This window comes from Thunnus albacares, chromosome 5 (assembly GCF_914725855.1).
Source record: "Thunnus albacares chromosome 5, fThuAlb1.1, whole genome shotgun sequence".
NCBI classification, from domain to species: Eukaryota; Metazoa; Chordata; class Actinopteri; order Scombriformes; family Scombridae; genus Thunnus; species Thunnus albacares.
The window spans coordinates 33,623,133-33,645,010 of NC_058110.1; the positions used below are offsets into that span (position 1 = coordinate 33,623,133).

At 39.8% G+C, this 21,878-nt stretch overlaps 1 protein-coding gene across 3 annotated transcripts; it reads right to left on the bottom strand.

Annotated features, from left to right (window-relative positions):
- Positions 1-475: 475 nt before the first annotated feature.
- Positions 476-21,878, bottom strand: LOC122981746 (alpha-tectorin-like). Of its 3 annotated transcripts, XM_044350471.1 has the most exons (18): positions 19,787-21,876; positions 19,011-19,096; positions 16,927-17,151; positions 16,768-16,848; positions 15,532-15,631; positions 14,901-15,024; positions 13,424-13,658; positions 13,001-13,157; positions 11,699-11,783; positions 11,530-11,592; positions 10,612-10,814; positions 9,810-9,941; positions 8,872-9,059; positions 6,958-7,112; positions 4,876-5,121; positions 3,283-3,445; positions 3,010-3,103; positions 476-1,983 (listed from the first exon to the last, which is right to left on the bottom strand). In XM_044350471.1, exons 1-17 carry the CDS (start codon positions 19,830-19,832, stop codon positions 3,053-3,055), a joined length of 2,340 nt encoding a protein of 779 aa, XP_044206406.1. In that variant the 5' UTR covers positions 19,833-21,876; the 3' UTR covers positions 476-1,983; positions 3,010-3,052. The 3 variants fall into 3 exon arrangements, with proteins under 3 accessions (XP_044206406.1, XP_044206405.1, XP_044206407.1); XM_044350470.1 differs by having other exon boundaries at positions 16,768-17,151; positions 19,787-21,877; XM_044350472.1 differs by lacking the exon at positions 9,810-9,941 and having other exon boundaries at positions 16,768-17,151; positions 19,787-21,878.

Here is a 21,878-nt window from a genome sequence, read left to right on the forward strand (position 1 = left end):
AAATTAAAAGCGTAATAAAAACAAAAACAGGATTTTTAAGCCTCTTTCCAGTTTTATTTGAATACAAATACAGATACAAATACAAATACTGGACTCTCTGCACATCCCTAGTAGCCATGATGATAAAAGTGGCCTAACGTTAAGGAAGTAGTAACTTTAACCCACCACATGTTTATCTAACCTTAACAAAATGATCATTTTAATCCAAACCGTCATCTTTAACTTAAGCTAACCAAGACCTGAACCACAGCGCTGTCACATTATAAAACATCATTATTGTTTAACAGTGATGTGTAACAGTTTTATAAAACACAGACAGATGATGTCGTCCTGCCGATAGAGACGCCAGATTAGAAAACACTCCTATGTGTCGTTCTGGAGTCACATGATCAAACCACAGATCTGCTTGTTTCATTCGGAGGACGTATTTTAAAATAAGGAACTGACGAATCACTAAAAAAGGCTCAAACTCATATTTGTCTTTTACCCAGATTCCCATTATTTATTTATTTTTATTGTATTTTTGGGATGCTTAAACAAACAATAACGCAATGAAGGACATACAGCACAACAGCATGTCAACAGTGTCAATAAGTCTGAAGTTACAGTCGTTATTTAACATGAATCTATGAATGCTGCCATTTACAGGATTATTTATCTGCAGTCTGTTTAATTATCCAGAGTCACAAAGATGTAACTCAGGCTTCATGAACCAGATGTTCTTGTTTTGTCTTGTTCAATTTAAGTTCAGTTAATCTGTTTTTAATCAATGAGTTTAAGGGAGAAAATTAAAAAAAACAAACCCTGAATGAAGCACTAATGTAAAAACACAGTAAATACTTTCTATTAGTTTCATATAGAAGAACAAACACTCCCATTGATTACTGGAAACTCTTCTCATAATCACTGTTGTTGTTTATTAAGAGTGTTGCTATGTGATAAAGTGGTTATAATTCAAATCAAAGACACATTTCCCTTCACCATGTTAATAAAAGTAAAGTTATAATATTGATTACAGATTCAGTCCCTCCAGGAACTTGTTATCTGCAATAATGAGCGCGGGGCATTCAGGGACTTAAATGATTGTAGGGCATTTAATAACTAAAATAAGCGTGTGGCATTCAGGGACTAAAATGAGTGTAGGGCATTTAATAACTAAAATAAGCGTGGGGCATTCAGGAACTAAAATGATGAATAATGTCACTTTTTCCAGAAACCAATCTCAAACAAACACATAATTAGTTTGATTTGATTTGAACACAACACATGTAGCCTGATCCTAAAATACGCTGCGGCAGTGGTCACACCGGATTTCACTCCCTGTTCATTTCCTGTCTTTTTACCTCCATTTACGAGTAAATTTCACCTGCTGAAATCTGATCTGACTGTGCTGTGTTGTGTTTCTGTGCATTTTCAAAAATTTACTATACCATTAACCACAATTTCTCCATCTGTGGTGTTGAATCAAAAATACTTCTGCTCAGATCTGCTCTGGGAGACTCGCTGGTCTAATATATTTAGTGCAAGCGAAGAGAATAACAGTCTAATGTACTGAGAGGACAACAGGACATCAGCAGATCGCATTATAAGTAAACCTCCCACCGGAATGTGAAGAGCTGCCAGATGTGTTTACGCAAAGTAAACAGATCTTTAAAAAACTAAATTTCTAGTAAAGGTGACAGCTGGACAGTAAACAGAAGACTGATGTTGGTGCTGGGGGAGAGCTTTCACAAAAAAAGGTCAAATTAGAAGAAATCTTGCAAACTGCAGATTATCAATAATCAGAGAACCCCAGCGAGGTCCTGGAGGGGCTGAGTGAAGATGGTGCATCGTTCTAAAACTGAAGGGATTCAGTTATCCAGGCTCGGAATGATGATGATGATGACGACGATGATGATGATGATGATTGATGATGATCAGGACGAAGCAAAAATCTTGAATCATTCTGAAGATGAGCAGCCGGTCAGTCGCCATAGTAACGACCTGAGGAGACAACCAGAACAACTCAGATTGGTTAGCTCCAACATCCTGACCAGATGTACCAGTCAAGCGGCAACCTCCGAGGCTGAAGTGCCAAAAACCTGCATTCTATCTAACGGCCAGCAGGGGGCGACTCCACTGGCTGCAAATAGAAGTCTGATTGTATGGAAGTCTATGAGAAAATGACCCCACTTCTCTCTTGATTTATTACCTCAGTAAACTGTTTCCTAATGAGTTTATGGTCTCAATCGCTAGTTTCAAGTCTTCTTCAATACAACATGATGTTCATTTTGTAAATTATGGCCCCATTTAGAGTAAAATAGACGATAAAGCAGCGTATGCTTTAGGGCGTGGCTACGTTGTGATTGACAAGTCGCCAGGACGGTGACAACGTTGCTTACGTAATGTAACCACGGCGTGGTAGGTGTAGCTGCTGCTATTTCACAGCGTGTTTTCAGTTCACTAAAGTTAATTGTAACATTGTGGTCGCCTAAAAACAGTCTTGTTCAGCATTCGGTTGTAATAAAAGAGTCGGATGATCAGTTTTTACGGTGAGTACATTTTGTTTTAATGGTTTTAGGCCTGTTTTTCACTAGCAAAGATTAGCATTAGCATTATCACTGTTAACCATAGAATGTAATTGCACTGTGCTAACCACGCTAGCAGCTAGCGCTATGGTCAGCCCCACCCTCTCATCCAAATATAATAGAGTCATAATTGACCTTGTTTGCAGTTCGAGGTGTCCTGTCAACAGTTTTACAGACGTTTCTTTTACGATGGCCGTCTATGGGGAAAATGCTTTTTGGGCCAGTGTACATCACATGACAGACCCGGAAGTTGTTATTACACGGTTTGGCCATTATGTCAAATTGGTGCTGTTCCTGCAGGCTTGGCTCCATCACACACTATGTAGCCACGAGGCCACGCCCCCTACTGTCGCTGTCTGTCACCATAAATGAACTCGACACCACAGACGAACACTGACCTGTAACTGTGTCCTGATGTGAGCGGTCAGCAGCTGAGTCTTACCTTAAGTGCTCCAGGACACGTTGATGAAGGCGGGATTCTCATCTTAATACTCAGGCCTGACGGATCTCTTCCTCCTCCTCCCTCGCTGGCATTTCTGCAGTAATATTAAAGACAGAGACAGGTCAGGTGACATTTCTATTCATTTATTTACATCAGAGCTGTAGTTATTAACCATAGACAACAATGTAAAAATATAAACACACACACACAAATACAGTGTGTGTGTGTGTGTGTGTGTGTGTGTGTGTGTGTGTGTGTGTGTGTGTGTCGTACCGGCACACAGCTGGGGTTGTTCTTCAAACACAGCTTCATTTTGCAGTTGAGGAACACGCCGCTGTCACTCCCTTTAAACTGGAACATCTGGAAGGACACGATGGTTCCCGTTCCCTTTCCGTTACCAACGACCTTCACCGTGCTGTCCTGCGGGTTCCCACAGCTGCTCAGAGACAGGAAACACATGACATCACATGACATCACACGACATCACACGACCAGGTACTTCAGTCCAAAAACAAAGAAAACCAATTTAAGTAATTTTCAGTGAAATCTTCAGACAAAATTCATGAATGACTAATAAAACATGTTTTTCTGTATAATAATAATAATATTAATAATACTGATAAGGGAGGAATTAGAATAATACTAATTAAGTGCTTTTCAAGCTTCTGAGTCAAAGACTGATGGTTCGTATTGGTTTGGTTATTGGTTCTTATTTATCTACAAGCTTCAGTTTCCACTAATCACAAACTGGGAATCGAATATTCAACATTAATCTTCTGGCTGTGAGACAGCAGCTAATGAGGATCGCAACAAACAAACAAACAAACAAACAAACAAACAAACAAACAAACAGTGACTGTGTGTCATTGTTTGCAGTCTGTGCACTACGACTTAACTACTAATCTGTTGTTTTTTTAACAATTTTTATTTATTTTAGTTATCAATGTTGACAATACATCGCAAGACAATCTCTCTAATAATAATAATAATAATAATAATAATAATAATAATAATAATAATAATAATAATAATAATAATAATAAAAAGGGAAACAAACAGACAGACAAATAAAAAAGCAGTAATAACCAATCAGGAAGAACAGAGCCTGCGGACAGTTATGTAGAATCTCTTCTTTCATTTTCAACTTGTATATAAGATGCTCCATCACCAGTATATCATCTATAACTGACATCCATTGTTTGCTACTGGGGGTTTTTTTAGTAACGGCCTTCCTCCCAGTACGTTGCAGAGAACTGAGTGAACGTTCCCCCAGAAGGGCTTCACATTCGTACATTTCCAAAAAAATGTGTGTGTGTGTGATCTGGATCCATGCGGGTACACAATCTCCAGCAATTGAATTCTCTCCGTCTCAGAGACTGTGTCGTATTTTGGTTTTTTTTCCACCAATCATACCAAATCATGCTCTCTGGAATCTATCTATTCATCTGTTTTAAATGTGAAAGAGTGCAATCTTCAAATCGCTGCACTACAACAACTACAACAAGCAGTAGGAGCTGAAAGGTTTTGTCAACTGTCAACTGGTAAAATTACTCAGCTGCAGCTGATTAATATTAATCCTGTGAGTTGCAGCGGTGAACGAAGCACTGAGACCTTTTACTTCAATGTAAAAGTAGCAACAGCCAGATTTCCATCCAGGTGTTGCAGAAACTTTAACCAATTTTCCAGAATATCAGGAAAAGAAATGTTTGTTTCTATCCGCTGCTGTTGTGTGATCACAATTATCACTGATGTAAAGTAAATGGAGGCAGAAAGCCACCAACCGTTCATTGGGTTTGATTAATGTTGCCTACAGCTGAACGTGCATGTGTCTGTGTCTCAGTCTTGAAACAAACCCGCTCTACTCACCCGTCTTTGACGAGGTCGTATTTCAACCCGTCGCCGCCGGATTGCTCGTCGGTTGCGTAGCAGGAGTCGGTCACCAAGGAGATCAAGTTGCCGTCCAGCCCGTCGGTTTCCACGTGAATGTAGATGGTCTCGTCCATCTGGACGCCTTTCGAAAAGTCAAGCGGTTGAGTGCAGGCGAGGTCGGCGCACATTTTTAGAGACAGAGTGTAATTCCAGGATCCAGACAAAATCTGCTGCATCGCTTTGCTGCACACACACACACACACACACACACACACACACACACACACACATATTTGTCACATTCCTTAACTTTAACCTAAAAACCAAGTCTTGCAGTCAGGCTGAAATTTGAACTCTGCTCACTGCTTGTGGAGGAAAATATAAACTATGACGACACCAAAAGAAGATTAAACTCATTTTGGGAAACGAGTCACTACACAAACACTGCTGCTGTAGCGTACTTCCCCCTTCAGCTCTGGCGAACCAATCATTGCTGGTTGACCTAAAACGCATCACTACTGGTGTGCCAGCGTGGGAACGTTGCCACAGAAACCAGATTTAAAAACTGTGTATACTGTGAAATACAGTGAGATTTATCTGGCAGTGATGGGCTTAATCAGCATTGTGTGAACTCGTCCTGCAGTCCAGCTTCAAGTACGAGTCGTGTTTATTTCCTGCGGTGGCCCTCTGCTCTGCCACAGGAGTTTAAAGAGTAACTTAAACTACCTGAAAGTCTTGTTTTTGGATGCTTGTGTCACATACACTGTGTATGTAGTGTATTCCACATCCTTTCATCAACTTTTCCTTGTTGTTCAGTTAAATTCAACACATGAGCTCTCTGTTTTCTAGTGCCTCTCTACTTGTGACTGGTTTTGACATTTTCGTTTAAAGGTATAATATGTAATTATTCCACATTAAAATGTCTAAAAACAACTATGTTATATATTTTGTTTATCCCAAATGTTTCCAACAATTTTCAAACCCAGAGAAATCTGTAATTTAATCAAAGTAACGGACCGTTTCATTTGGTCGCCTGTCGATGGCGTCATACCTCCTCTACCAAAGAGTAAACACGCACCAGATGCATACGGCGGCGCTGTGTTTGTCCGCTACAATGGCGTCTACCAAAGAGTAACTTACACACATACAAGATAATACATCGGCGTTGTGGTTGTTCCTCACAAACTGTTATAAATGGACTTTTATTCAGTTTTAAGCCGCATTTTCATAATAAATTTAGGTGGTTTTTAACTATATCTTTTGGCCGGAAGAAGGATTTTAGTCATTGGACGTCTGGATCTTAAATTATCAGAGAAATAAACTGGACAAACGTTAGCAGCAGCTCGGCTAACAGCCCCTCCAGGAAGTCCGGTGGTCACCGAACATCATCGGAGAAACACTGATTTTTTAGACGAAACAGCTTTAATTAGTATTTTAACGATTTTAATCTGCGTGTACGTTTGTTTTTGGAGAGGAGGAGACCTCTGCGGATAATTTGGCTCCCGGGAGAAACCGGCCGAACGTCTGAATCTTAAGTTATAAGAGAAATAAACCGAACAAGTGTTAGCAGCAGCTCGGCTAACGGCCCATAACGGACGTCCGGTCGTTGACGAACATCGTCGGAGAAACACTGATTTATTTAGGTAAAACAGCTTTACTCAGTGTTTTTACCTGTAATCACCGGTTCCGTTTGTTCTGGAGAGGAGGAGACCTCTGCAGGTAAAAACATCCTGAATGATGAACACTGGAGTAATCCTATCCCGGTGAAGCTGGTTACGAGGAAGACAACAACTCCCATGATCCCTTGCTACTACACACCGTCATCACACTCCGTCTTTTGTTATTGTTTTGATTGAGACCCCTAGCGGCTGAAATTACATATTGAACGTTTAACACCTAGAAAACTGTTGATAGCAGCACAATTTCAGCCCTAATTGTGCTTCATCATGCTGGTGGAAGCAGATTTTTCACTTAATAATTTTAGGGAATAACAGTTTCTATCTGCACAGACAGACGAGCCTCCGCACTTCTGTTATTAACGACGAGTCCTTCATAACAGTTGTGACGTGAACTACTCACCCGCCTTTTATTTTGAAGTTGATGTTCTGGACTTCTGGCTGGATGTAGAAGCAGGAGATGTCCATCTGGACCGAGCCGTGGTGAGACACCACACCTGACGAGGCGTTGATGTCTGTCCTGATGGTGTTCTTGTAGATGATCTTTTGGTTTTCCGCCTGCGGAGTCACAAGGATTCAGACGGTGTTACTGCGTGATGTTATAGGTGCAGATGTTACAGATGTTACAGAAAATATGTTTTGCTAGAAACGTAATGCTGGAAGAATCACGTTTTCGCTCAACATAATGAGAAAATGTTGTATAAACGTAATTTCTATGAGATGCCAAAATCGGAATGGGAGGGAGCTGTGTCAGGCAACACAGAAATCATGTCCACTTAATGCAAGTGTGTGCAGGCGGGAAAACAGGCGAGGGTTGAACTTTGCTCTTAAAGGACCAGTGTGTGGGATGTAGTGGCATCTAGTGGTGAGGTTGCAGATTGCAATTAACTGAACACCCCCCGACTCCCCTTCCAAGCATGTAGGAGAACCTACAGTAGCTGCGAAACAACAGACATGATGGAAACTTGCTGTGTGTCTTTAATACATGTTATAATAAGTCATGGTTGTTTCTTTTCATAACAATAAAAACAATGCAAATCATGATGAAGGTTAATATTGAGTGTCAAATGAAAATCAAGAATAAATGAAAACCAAAATGATTCTGAATTAGATTTTCAATTTCAAACACCAACCTGACCAGTTCAATAAATTAACAGATCTAAATCCACCAAACGAAGGCTTAGTGTTTATACAACATGTAATATTTAGTCAAGATAATGTTCAGTGGTGTTAGAAGAAATATTTGTATTTGTTGACTTAAAGGTGCAGTGTGTAGGATTTAGCGTGAAATGCAAAAGTTCCTGTCTAGAGTCAGTATTCGGTTTGTCTGTTTTGGGCTACTGTAGAAACATGGCAGTCCAACATGGCGGGCTCCGTGGAAGAGGACCTGCTCCCTCTGTATATATATAACACACTAATGAATATTATATTCTACTCTAAATTCTACACACTGGTCCTTTAAGCTCTCTTCATTTAAATGATGACAAGTTTCAGCAAAACAATTTGATAATAATATGAATCAAATCACAAAACTTCTTCTGTCATTTTTTTCATGTGAACAACACCATGAATGTCTTTGATCAGGTTTACTGAAGCAATAATTCCCTTGTCTTGCAAATGAACGGCAGTCTGAGGCATTAAAATCAGACATTCATGGAGTTATTATAACAAAGGTTCAGGAACAAGACCACGCCCCTCTCATTCACTAATTCAATCACCTGCGCCTCACTGATTCAATCATCCGTGCATACCTATATAAGCGTGTCTAACCCCCTTTCTCTCCCGTACGTCCATTCTTCATTCATGCTCGTTAGGGTTAATACTTCCACATAAGTAATTCTTCTTGTCCTGTTCTAGGAACCACAGGGGGATGACGAAGCAGAAAGCTCATTGAGACATGTGTCCCCCACCCTGAGTCTCGACCCCCGGTTTCCTAGACGCTCCAGCCTCTTTGTGATTCCATTTGGTCCCCGGTCGTCCCAACGCCATCGAGCCCCTTCAACCCACCGTAGACAACCCAGACCAACCTTCGGCTCCCATTCATCCCCCGGCAATCGACCCCTTTATCCCTCTCCTCGATCCGCATCCAGCCCACCATACACTCTCCTCATCAATCCTGAACCCTCTGGACAATCCAAATAAATCTACTTTTATACCGTTCAAATGGCGTGGTCTTTGTTAGTGGACTGGTGTTGCACATGAAAAGTGCCGGTAGAAGTTCTGTGAAGAATAAAAACGAAGGCTTCAGAGAGACTCCCCTGAATCTGACATCAATATACTCTTCATTTAGTGTATTTAGTGTATAAAAGATGCCCACCAAGACAATCGTCCCGCAGTCTTTGTTGCTGTTGAAGCCAAAGTTCACCATGTGGGTCTTTTCATCCATCTGACCTCTGCAGGTTTTGTCATTCAGGTGTAAGGTAGAGTAGTCGATGCCTTTTTCCGCCAGGAGGCAACCAGCCAGAGAAACTGAAGCGGAGTTCCTCCTGCAGACCGTCGGCTCGCCTGAACGCCAGAACAGACATACAATACATACAATAAACTGACAAAATCCCATGGTGTGCTGGATTTAGAATATCACCAGCAATTGTGGACATTCTCACTTATAAAATATTCTTTTGGTTCCACATTAGAACAGATAAACATATTAAAGGAAGTTTACAAAATGGACAAAAATCACCTAAAAACTGAAACTACAGACAAAAACATTAAAAAAAACTTGTCAGACATGATGGCCTCGGTCCATGAAATGAACAAAATAAATGAGAAAATGTCAGCGTTGTCAATGCTAGTTATGAATCCTTCCTGTCTTATTATTTACTCACTTTTAATTAATTTTTTTGTTCTTGTTTTCGTTTATTTATTTCAACAAACACATTTCAATATGATTTACATAAGACTGAAAATAGTCAGCAGCTCATTTCTGACCAATGTGGTAACAGATACTCGTCTGACTGTATGTGCACACTGTCTGATTTTTATTTTTTTATCTGTATTCCTGAATTGTGTTGTGACCTTGTTAAACCATCTTGCAGGTCTGTTTATTTATCTGTATTTGTGACCCTGGTAGACTTTGCTTTCAGGTCTAGTTTTATATCTGTATTTCCAAAAAAAGTGAGAAATATTCACATTTAAGAGGCTGGAATCAGAGAATTTGGAATTTTTTGATCCATTTTCTGTCGATCGACTGGTGGAGTTTGAATTTAATGTAAACAAATCTCATGATGATGCGTCATGTGATGGCGGCCGTCTTACCGAAAACTCCCATCGATCTGTATTTGGAGGCAAAGTTAGCGCGACAGAGGCAGCGAGGTTGACCACAGACGTCTTCACCGCAGAACTCGTGAGCGCTGCAGACGGTGTCCTGACAGAAACCCTGAGGGGGGGCTACAGAGACAGAGGGGGGGGGGGGGGGTCAACGTTAATGAACCAGAGAATAAAAGAGGATGATTGGTAGGTCTTGATGAGACGAATAATTGAGTTTTGGTTTGATCTCTCTACGACATTCTACGGACCGTGGTGGCCATTTTTGTTACATAGGTGGTGCTAGAGATTACATTTTGGCGCTTTGGGGGTTAATTTTTACATTTTATCAAATTTTTAACCAGACCTGATGTGTGTGCTAAATTTGGTGAGTTTTTGAGCATGTTTAGGGGGTCAAATTAAGGGTTTAAGTCCCGTAATAATAAAGACAGAAAGAAACAAACAAACACACGAAAAACAACAGGGTCCTCGCCCAAAAGGCAGAGGACTACTGTTTTAGTAGTAGTCCTCTGCCTTTTGGGCTCGGTCCCTAATAAATGTGTTTCAGTGAAACATGTTTGAGCTGTTGTCTTTATGTTCAGACTGCTGTCAGGAATGTTTCAGCTCCCACTGAGGACGACTGACTCGGGACTTTTGCATTTATCTCTAAGAAGCTTTGCTTAAATGTAACTCTCACTTGAAGAGGCTTAGTGAAGGATTTAAAGATTCATTTTGGGACTTATTTCATCACGTAAACATGATGTTTTAACAACTTCAGGTTGTGTTGTTCCTGTCATATTAAGGCCGATCTTACAGCAGCTGGCCTTTGACTTCCAGCCTTCCGGCATGTTGCTGCTGTATGTGCTGCAGGCTCTGGCGTAGGCCACCAGGAACTGACACTGGAGACCGTCCACCGCCGGGTATTTGCACAGCATGTTGGTGCAGGCAGTGATGAACGGATTTGGATCGATGTGGTCGTGGCAGGAGGTGAAGGGAGCCTCGTTCAGGAGATTACAGCTGTTGGGAGATAAACAGAGGTGGAAGAAGTATTCAGAGTCCTTACTTATCTAATATATTATGTCATTCTATCATTCTTTTAATAGCCAGTATGAACAGGAGGAATGATTACAGCGAGGAAAACCTTTCACTGTTCATATGAACACCTGACTGCTGTTTAAGACACACCTCTGTGACACTGTGAACTCGTCCTTTTTAAAACCAGATAAACCACCATTTAAATGTGACTCATATTTTATGTATTTGGACTTGGAACAAGTATCTGAATGAAACCATCTGAGTAAAGTGCCTCAACTATTCACTGCTTAAATTGTATTTTATAAAATTATCCAAAGTTAAGTTGTTTTCAAATGTAAAATCTTAAACTGGAAAATACCCAGTAACTACAGCTGTTAGATAAATGTAGTAAAAAAAAGTTTTCCTGATGAAATGTGGTGAAGCAGAAGTTTAAAAATAAAGTACAAACACCTAAAATCGATATAATTGCTTTTGTTAATTAACGAAATGCTCTTTGGCCTGAGTGACACTCAGTTAGTACTGTAGGTAGTAAGATAGTTAGCCGGGCATGCTAAAGTTAGCATTGTAGGTTATTTTTAAATCCATTTCTCACACTTGCTGTCATGTTTTTGTTATTGGGGCTAAAAAGACTCTAAAGTAAATAACCAGAGGAGGGTGTGACGTGTGTTCAGGTGTGTTCAGGTGCGTCTCTGCTTACTGTTCAGCCATGGTGGTGCAGTTGATCTGACTGTCAGCAGGCTCGCTGTACTGCCTCTCACAGCTGGGGGGGCGACAGACAAACAGCAGGAGGTCATGTGAACACATACAAACATAGAAAGCAATGGCAGCGGTCAGCGGGACGTTAAGGGTAGAGACGAGGTTTTTACCTGTCAGAGCTGTACTCGGAGAGCTTCGCTTCACTCAACTTGCTGGAGTTCACACATGAACCCTGCAGGGGAGCCGGTCCTGCTCCTGGAGGCAGATTTACACACTAGTCAGTCACATCTGGGACATTTTACTGCCCAAGGCAAGATCAAAAACCAAGGTCAAGATAATTAAACAGCACAGAGGCAATAAGAACACACCAACATTAAACCAGTAGCTCACATCATATTGCTACCCATCACAAAAGAAAGATTAAACTCAAAACAGCAGCTTGAAAACCAGGAAAACAGCAAATTTAAAACATCCAGCAGGAGAAATGTTTTATGTTTACCAGACATCCACAGGTGATCTTTTCACTTTGGTGCTTTATAATAACTTGATTTTTTTATTTAAACGACAGGTTCACAATCTTTCAAATCCGTCTTAAAACAACAGTCGGTCAGTCAGGAAGTATAGTAACAAAAAGAGGGACTTTGGCACTAAAAAGACTGTAACATTGAAAGATATCTACTTGATTTGACTCATTTGGACGCTGAAGCTTTATATTAGCTTCAGATGAACTTTTAAATACATTTTTTGCACAGAAGGAGGACTGTGGATTTTGTCCTCCATCACTAACATTGTAAGTGCATTATGAAGGGATCTTCTAATGGTCAGTATGAACAGGAGGAATGATTACAGCAAGAAAAACATATTTCAATGTTCATTTGGGCTCCTGACTGTTGTTTTAAGACTCACTTGAAAAATTATGAACCTGCCCTTTACTTCAACTTTACTCAACTTCTGGTCAGAAGGCAAATTTCCAACCAAATGCAGCTCAGATTTCTACAAAATTTCAATAAAACCATCTAAATGTTGTGAACACTTGTTTCCATCCACTCAGCATCAGGTGTACGGTGTGCATGGATTTCAGTGCGACTTTTAAAAGTATGTTGGTCTGAAATAAATTACAAAAGATGTCATGATAACTAGAGCTACAACGATGAGTCAATCGGCAACTACTTTGATAATCAATTTAATAATTTTAGTCATTTCTTAAACAAAAAAGCAAACATTTTCTGATTCCAGATTCACAAATGTGTTTTGTTGCTTTTCTTTGACATAATGACAGTAAACTACATTATCTGACTGCTGGCTGGACAAAACAAGATATCTGAATATATCTCCGTGAGCTGCTGGAAATTATATTGGACATTTTTCAGCTTTTTCTGACAATTCATAGACTTTAATGATAAATAATCCACAGATTGATCGATAATGCATATCTTCGTCTTTCTTAAGTCAGCTGTGAAGTGTCCTTGTACCTGTCATGTGAATCTGTGCGGTGTTGCCATCAAAGAAGATAGAAGCGTTGTATTTGGAGAGTGTCATCTTTGCGGTGACTCCGGTGTGGTCCTTAGAGAGCTCCACGCCGTGAATCAGCTGAGTCGAGCTGTTCAGGCTCAGCGCCGAGTCGTCCACCTGCAGAGATATAAAGATGAGGAACAAACACAGCTGAGGAGGAACCTCTGATCTGTCTCATTAGAGCTGAAACAATTGATCGGCTAATAAACAGATTGTAAGCAGGTTCAAAACCTGAAGGTCGTCAGGCTTAACTGAAATGTATAACTGAGTATCATCAGCGTAGGTGTTGATGTTTTGCTGCCTGTTGACCTGATTTCATTGGAAAGTTTAGCTATTTTAGATGCTGGTGTGGCCTTTGAAGTGATTCAAGCTTTTTAACTTACCTGAGCTCCCCCGCCTGGTCCCAGTTGAATGTTAACGTCCTTCTCATCCAGATGCAGAATCACATGGTCCAAAAAATTCACATCTTTACGGCGGCGTTCCTGGAAGACGGCTAGCAGCTTGAAGCCTGTATCTGATATCAGAGTGTACGCACAGCGATCCAGGACAGAGCCAATATTTCCACTGATATCGATGACATCGGAGCCGCTCACAGTGCAAATGGCGTCCAACACACACCTGACAGGGGTGGTGAGAGAGAGGTAGCATTGATGAAATAACTGACACGAAACGAGACATGAAAACGTGTTACTACTCTGTTTACAGCTTCGCTAGCTTGTTGTGATCATATCACATTTCACAACCTCTTAACTTTGTATTGAAGTTCTTTGAGAAATTCATAATGTAGCACAAAGTCCAGAGGTTGTGATATGTAGCAAAACAAGCTACCAAAGCTGTGAACAGAACTACATTTCTGCCAAGCAGGTAACTTCCAGTCTGAAAAGTGAAGCCAATGCGGAAGGGCCATAAACCTGCATTCTTTGTAATGGCCAGCAGGGGGCGACTCCACTGACTCTAAAAAGAGGTCAGATTGTATGGAAGTCGATAATAAATCAAGAGAGAAGTAAGGTCATCTCTTCCATACAATAGGTTGTCTTTTTGGAGTCAGTGGAGTCGCCCCCTGCTGGCCCTTAGAGAAAATGCAGGTTTAAGGCACTTCAGCATTGGCTTCACTTTTCAGACCTGGAGCTACCTGCTTGGTAGCAAGCCAGCTAGTTAGCCTAATCCTGCATAAGAACAGCAGTTAAAACAACCAAATAGCTAAAGTGTCAGTAGAAACAGAGCACTGAATGTGTAAAAAAGAAGCCTAATAAGTGTGTATGATGATTCAAAAATTAACAAAGTTGCCAAGGAAAATTAGTCTCTGATGCGCTGCAGTATTCACAGGAAACAATCCGTTCAAAATTTCAGTTTTACTCAGACTTCCTGCAGGTATTGACTTCACTATTTGGGTTCATTATGCACTGAATATAGGATGAAACATCCATGAAATATATCAGTTTGTCAGGGGTCGTCAGTTTACTCAGTGGTAAAATAGATCTAAAAACATGATCAAATATGCAAATATATGTCTCATCTATAAAATTGTTCATGGCATGGCTCCTCTCTCACTCAGTTGCTTTGTTAGTCAACAAGTAAATACAAATTGGATAACAAGAGGAAACTGCATAATCCCACTAAGAAAATCTGCTTTCAATCAATGAAAGCAGCACATGAAAGGAACGCTGCACCAGCCAACAGTGGTCCTATATCAGGCTAAATTATTGTCTTTAAAAGGATAAAACTGACTTGGCTTAAATACTTAAATGTGGGTGTTTGGTGCAGGAAACTGTAGTGCTGTAAAATTTCAAACTTCTGATTTGGGGCAAAGACAAGTTTTAAACTATGGGACATCTCTAGTGTCATATGGGACATATTTACTGTCCGTTGCCCTGGCAACGCCCTCCTGGGCCACAGGAACTGATGCTGAGGGCGGCTGAAGCATTGCAGGTTACAACGCGTGCCTTAGAGTCGCACCCCACCGCGCTGCGTTCATAGAAAACACCTGAAACAAAACACAGACGACTGACTGAAATAACAGCAACATTCAAACGTTCACCCACGTTACAAAAAACATAAAATAAGATCGAAATGTAATTAAATTGAAAAATTAAAAATGTAATAAAATAAAATAACTGAAGTTAACTGAATTGAATTAAACCTAAATAAATTAAAGAATTATATAAAAATAGTTTAAATAAATAAATTTGAGTACAATAAAACAATATAAAACAATTTAATGTAATTAAATTGTGATAATTAAGTGCTTAAGACATACAGCAACGTCCCCACTTTAATTGTCTTTATTCTTTTTCTTGTAAAAGTAAAAATGGGGGAAGAGAGAATCAAAAGGAGGGAAAATTAACACCTAATTCACTTCATTATCATGACTTTTTATGTCAATATCGTCACTGAGGCCAGGATATCCAAGTAACAAGTCCTTCCTTTCTTAAAAAATGTATTTCTGTAATTTAGGTGAATTGACCCTTTAAGAACCGCCAGCTCTGCTAACCTGAGTGTCTGCATCCGCTCATGTCCTTGTAGTACGCAAACTGCTTTTGTGTGAAACTCCATTGTTGCAACCGATCACCATCGACCTGCACATCGACGGCCTGCAGAGGAGCGACAGCACGTCAGGAACATCAAACACGTCAAACTCAAACACATTTTAAGATGTGACAACGCTGTGGTTGAAGTCTGGTTACGTTCAGGCACTAAAACACTTGATTGGCTTTAGGGAAAGATCATGGTTTGGCTTAAAATAAGGTTATTTTAGAGTCGGGGGACCTTTGTCAGCATGGTTACAATAATAACCACGTGGTTAAGACGAGAAGACGATCGCTGACTCGTAACTGGAAACAGGAAGTGAACAGCGTTCTCTCGTATTAAAGTCAAGCCCACAGGAAGTGTGCCAAGATTTGAAGCCACTTTGACATAGTGGCCAAACGGTGGAATTGCAGCTTCCAGTTCCAACAGGGGCCCAAGAAGCATTTTTCTCACATATAATCATGGGGAAAGGAGCAGCTGGTGGATAAAATGGTGGATAAATTCTTTTGAGTGTCACAATCTGCGCAAAATTACTTGTTTAATTATCAGAATTACATCCATTCAGTCTGATAACATTTGGAAAGTCTAGAAGGGCTGCATGATTGAATTATTGTATTCCCATTCAAGTTAGCAAGAGGGCTAAACTGGAAGTTAGCCCATAGAGTTCAGTATGTTTTCATCGGGTAATTTCTTTACAGCAGGAAGTGTTTTTTTGGCTTCTTCAGAAGCTAATATGAAACTTCAGCATCCAAATGAGTCAAATCAAGTAGATATCTTTCAACGTTACAGTCTTTTTAGTGCCAAAGTCCCTGTTTTTGTTACTATACTTCCACCTGCAGCTCAACAGGGAAACACTGTCCGAGGAAACACAAAGAGGGAATTTGATGCTAAAAAGACTGTAAATGTGTCAGATATCCACTTGATATGACTAACTCAGACTGCTGAAGCTGAATAGAAGCTTCACACAGACTTTTAAATGACTGTGTGGACACACTGTGGATTTTATCCTCCATCACTTAGATTGTAAGTGTATTATGAGGGGATCTTTTAATGGTCAGTATGAACAGGAGGAATGATTACAGTGAGGAAAACCTCTTTCACTGTTCATATGGACACCTGACTGCTAGTTTAACACACTTGATAAATTGTGAACCAGTCCTTTAAACTGACTTCTCTCCAACTATCTCACAGGTTTACTTACCAGAGAACTCAGTGTGAAGGACTCAGTGAGCTTTACTTGCACAGCTGCTTGGTCGTCAAACGGGCGGAGATGGATTTGAATCTGGAAACATGAAGCTGTCAGGAATCGATTTGTTCTGAGATATTCAGATGTCTGCTGATGAAACTGCACAGTACTCACATGATCATTGGAGTCCTGCAGATTCAGGACCACGTGGCATGGAGACGAACCTGTGAGCTGTTCCAGAGACGTGTGATAATCTGAACCAGCGTCAATCGTAACGGTTTCTATTTTCCATGAAACCTTGGTGACTCCATTGTAAGTTGCCAGGAGACAGTCGTTTTTGGTTCCAGGACTGTAAGGTCCAGTGAAACAAACTGAGAGTTTGCCTCCGCTGCTGCCCACCTGCGAACATCAGAGAGACACAACAAGTCAAACCACAACACTGATGGAGGGGAAGCCGGTTTGGGGTTGAATGCAAGGAACTGAGATCGAGTGATCTCTTGGGAATTCTCGACAAAATCTGCTCCCACTTCCTGGAAAGAATACCTGTGTGAATGTGTAGTTCAGAGGCCAGATGCATAAAACTTATACGAAGCCAGAAACATGCAGACCCGTTCCTTTCATCAGATTTATAAAGCTGTGCGTGCACAAGCCTGATTTCCACAAATAGATGTAGACACAACTTTAATCAGGTATTTGCATATCAATACACTTCCTGTTTCACCAGTCTTTAAAGAACAGGTTCATAAGTTTACTAGTGTGTCTTAAAACAACAGTCAGAAGCCCAAATGAACAGTGAAACATGTTTTTCTTGCTGTAATCATCAGTAAATAAACTCATTCACTGTTTTATCAACACCCTCGACCCAGTTCTGGCTTATAGCATCCAAATTGAACATTTAATAGTCTTTCCACAGAATCTTCGTTTGTGGAACCATTATTTAATAACTTTTGAATTCCTATTACTGGACTACACACCATGAGACTAAAATGTCTTCACTAGATGTCCATCTGATAGAACTGTAGCTAAATTTAAGGAAGCAATTCCATCGGTATTAAATTCACTGCCATGTCTCAATACTACCGAGGACTCTTATGCTAATTTTAGTCCCTCCCAAATTGATCATCTTGTTGATAGTGCTGCAGGCTCATTGCAAAAAACACTTGACTCCATCGCCCCTTTAAAAAAGAAGATATTAAAACATAAGAGGTTAGCTCGGTGGTTTAACTCCCAAACCTGTAAATTAAAGCAAAAATCACGAGAATGTAAAAGGATTTGGCGTTCAACCAAACTAGAAGAATCATACAGGAAAGGCCAGAACCACCTATTACTCATCATTAATAGAAGAGAATAAAAACAGCCTGAGGTTCCTTATCAGCACATTGGCCAGGCTGACAAAGATCCATGTATTCCTATAACTCTCAGTAGTAATGACTTTATGAGCTTCTTTAATGATAAAATTCTATTAGAGATAAAATTCATCACCTCACAGGAACACAGGAACCTTAGAAACAGCTATTAAACCTGATATATATTTAGTAGGAATGTGCCCAAATACAAATACGTTATTCGGCAAAGCACAAATAGTGGGGTTTTCATGAATATCTGTTTCATATAAATATTTTTAAAATTACACAGTCGCTATCTCAGTGTCTCTCCTCTGCTCCGCTGTGACGTCTACCAGCAGGTCTCAATGAGGGGAGTCACATCCACCTGCTACATGACGCATATTTCTTAATTTAGACATCACTTTAATTTTCATCTTTAATTTTCTAAAATTATAAGTGTAATAAAAACAAATACAGGATTTTTAAGACTCTTTCCACTTATTCGAATACAAATACAAATCATTTTAACAAATACAAATACTGGGCAATGTGCACATCCCTAATATTATTTTGTTTTTCTCTAATTGACCTTCCTGAACTAACTTCAACGATTTCTTCATCTAAACCATCAACCTGTCTCTTAGACCCCGTCCCTGCCAGGCTGCTTAAGGAAGTCTTACCCTCAGTTAGCGCTTCTTTACTAGACATGATCGATCTGTCTTTGCTAACAGGCTGTTTTAAGACACACTTGAAAAATTGTGAACCCGTCCTTTAAGCCTGTCAATAAAAAGGTGAGTTGCCACTGCAGTGATGGAGGTTTGATTCGTCTGTACGTACGTTACCAGCTCAGTTATCCAGGATCACTGCAGTTTGAGCCTGAGGATGCTGAACCTGAACATGTAAATCTGCTCTTTATAAATCAACTTTACTCACATACAGTTTGTCGTAGAGCTTTCCAAAATACGGGATGCGACAGGTGCTGATGTCGACTTCAGCCGGGAGCGAAACAGGATCTGCAGCTGCAGACGTGAAGACACGAAGACATAAAGTCAGTCAGCAGGTAGAATTTATGAAAAAAAAGTATAATATTTTTGCAAAAGTTGTAATTTTATGCAAGAAAAGTAAATATCGCAACATTGAAGTAATTTTAATGCTAACTTTAAAGACGAAGTGCTGCAATATTATGCGGTTAAAGTCTTAATATTTAGAGAAAAATATTTTGAGGAAAAAAGTCAAAATGTTGAGAAATTAAAAATTAAAGCTGCAAAAAGATTTTAAATAGTCAAAATATTTCAAGAAAAATTTAATATTTTTAACAAGATTAAAAAAAACTTCAATAAATTCAAATAAATTTAATCAAATTTTGAGAGAAAAATATCCTAAAAATGTGATATATAATATTATATTATTATATAATATTCCAAGAAAAAAGTTGTAATATTTTGAGATCAAAGTTATTCCTGTTTCAGAATCAAAGTTGTAATATTCTGAAGGAAAAAAGTTGTCATGTTTTGAGATTAAAGTCGTAACATTTCAAGATTAAAGTTGTAATTTTTCAAGAAAAAGACGTAATATGTTACGATTAAAGTCGTAATATTTCATGAAAAAAAAGTTGTAATGTTTTGAGATTAAAATCATCCTCTTACTTCTTTATTCTCAAATTATTAGTTTTTCAGAGCTGTGAGTCAGTTGCAGTCAGGTGTGTTTACCTGTGAGCCGGCTGAGTGCGGCCACGCAGAGCAGGAGGCGGAGCATGTCGGAGGCCAATCAGCTGACACAATCAGCTGAAACACAGTCGGACAGAAAGTCACATTTAGTGTGTTTAGAAGCAGCTGATCAGAGAAAACCTCACTGTGACTTTAACACATCAGATCTGTTTACTTCCTGTTTCCGACCACTGACTGTATATAAATGTATTTATTTTATTTTACAGTATTTTTACTTGTAGGTCCTTCTAAGTACGTCTTCTACCGCTGCCGATACCAACGTTTAGTTAGAGAAACATTGAAAATAAAGCAAGACAGAGTTTCTCTGCAGCCCAGAAATCACTAAATCTGCCCCTGACCAAACTTTAACCACAGCGTTGTCACATCATAAAATGTATTTATTTTCCAACGGTGACGATTCATCGACATCGGTACAGACGGATGATGTGTTTCTGCTGATAGAGGCATCAGATCAGAAAACAGTCTGTCCTTTTAATCTGTAGGAGCCATTACATCTCTACTTTTTTAAAAAAACAGACAGATCCAAATACTGATATTAAGTTTCATGCCAAAGCTTCAGCTTCTCAGTTGGAACCATATCAAAATTTTCCGAAAGCAGTGTCGGAGCTAGAACAAATATGCAGGGGGGGCAAGAGGCTTACAGCATGGTGAAAGTTAAACCAAATCACAAAAATAGTGCATTCTCTACACTTTCCCAATAATCTAACAAAAAATACAATGATAAATCACTTAGGTGTAAATAAAGGCATGGACAAGCACGTTTTACCGAAATGTTTGACTGAAAACACACGTAATAATAACACATAACGAGCTCACAGCAAATGAATTGTTGAATAAAAAGAACATTTTAGATTTACATATACCTGGTCAGTATGAACAGGATAACAAATGAACTTTAACGTAAGCCTGTGTAGGCCTAAATAACATTAAATATCAAATGCATTCTCATTAGAACAGCTTCCATTCGTCTCTCAGCTTCCTCGTTAGGTCTCGTAAAATGTAAAAACGTACAGTGTTAGGCCAGTGTTGTAAGTCTAAATATTTACAATTAATTTTAGATTTTCAGTCATTTATAATGGATTTCAGTCATCGCTACAAATACACTGATGGAAGAAAACATATGCTTTTATACAAGTGAGGTGCACTTCACTCTGCCAAAAAGTCCTCTAAACGAAATGATCAAGTGCATTGTTTGACCATGTGACTGCAGAACGACGGCAGTAATGGATGTATTAAGGAGAACTGGATATCGCTTTTGAGGATGGCGCCCATTCATTCCTATGAAAGTTGCTCAGTGACGCATGAAGCCAAAAAAGTCTGCCACGCTTCCATGTTTTCGGGCACACTGAGCATGCTCAGTAGAGTCCGAGACTTCCGCCAAATGTGCTTCCACTGGCTGACTTCCTGTTGGCAGCTACAGGTGAGGTTCAGGTGTGACGACGGCGAGAAGTGTGCCAGTGATAGACGGTGATAGACAGACGTTCCATCCAATCACCTAACAAGTATGTTTTGAAGTGCCCGCCCCTTTCCAAACAGTTTCCATGGACGACTTCTCACATGGTTCTGTGTAACAAACTATCTGACGTGTCAGTTTAACGAATGACGTCAGGTTAATGAATGACGTCAGGTTAACAAATGACGTCAGGTTAGCGAATGATGTTGGGTGAAGGAATGACATCAGTTTAACAAATGACGTCGGGTTAATGAATGATGTCGGTTTAACGAATGACGTTGGTTTAACGAATGACGTCGGGTTAATGAATGATGTCAGTTGAAGGAATGACGGGTTTAATGAATGACGTCAGGTTAACGGATGATGTCGGGTTAACGGATGACGTCAGTTTAATGAATGACGTCGGGTGAATGAATGACATCAGTTTAACGAATGACATCAGTTTAATGAATGACGTCAGTTTAATGAATGACGTCAGGTTAACAAATGACGTCAGGTTAACGAATGACGTCGGGTTAACGAATGACGTCAGGTTAACGAATGACGTCGGGTTAACGGATGACGTCAGGTTAACGGATGACGTCGGGTTAACCGATGACGTCAGCTTAATGAATGACGTCG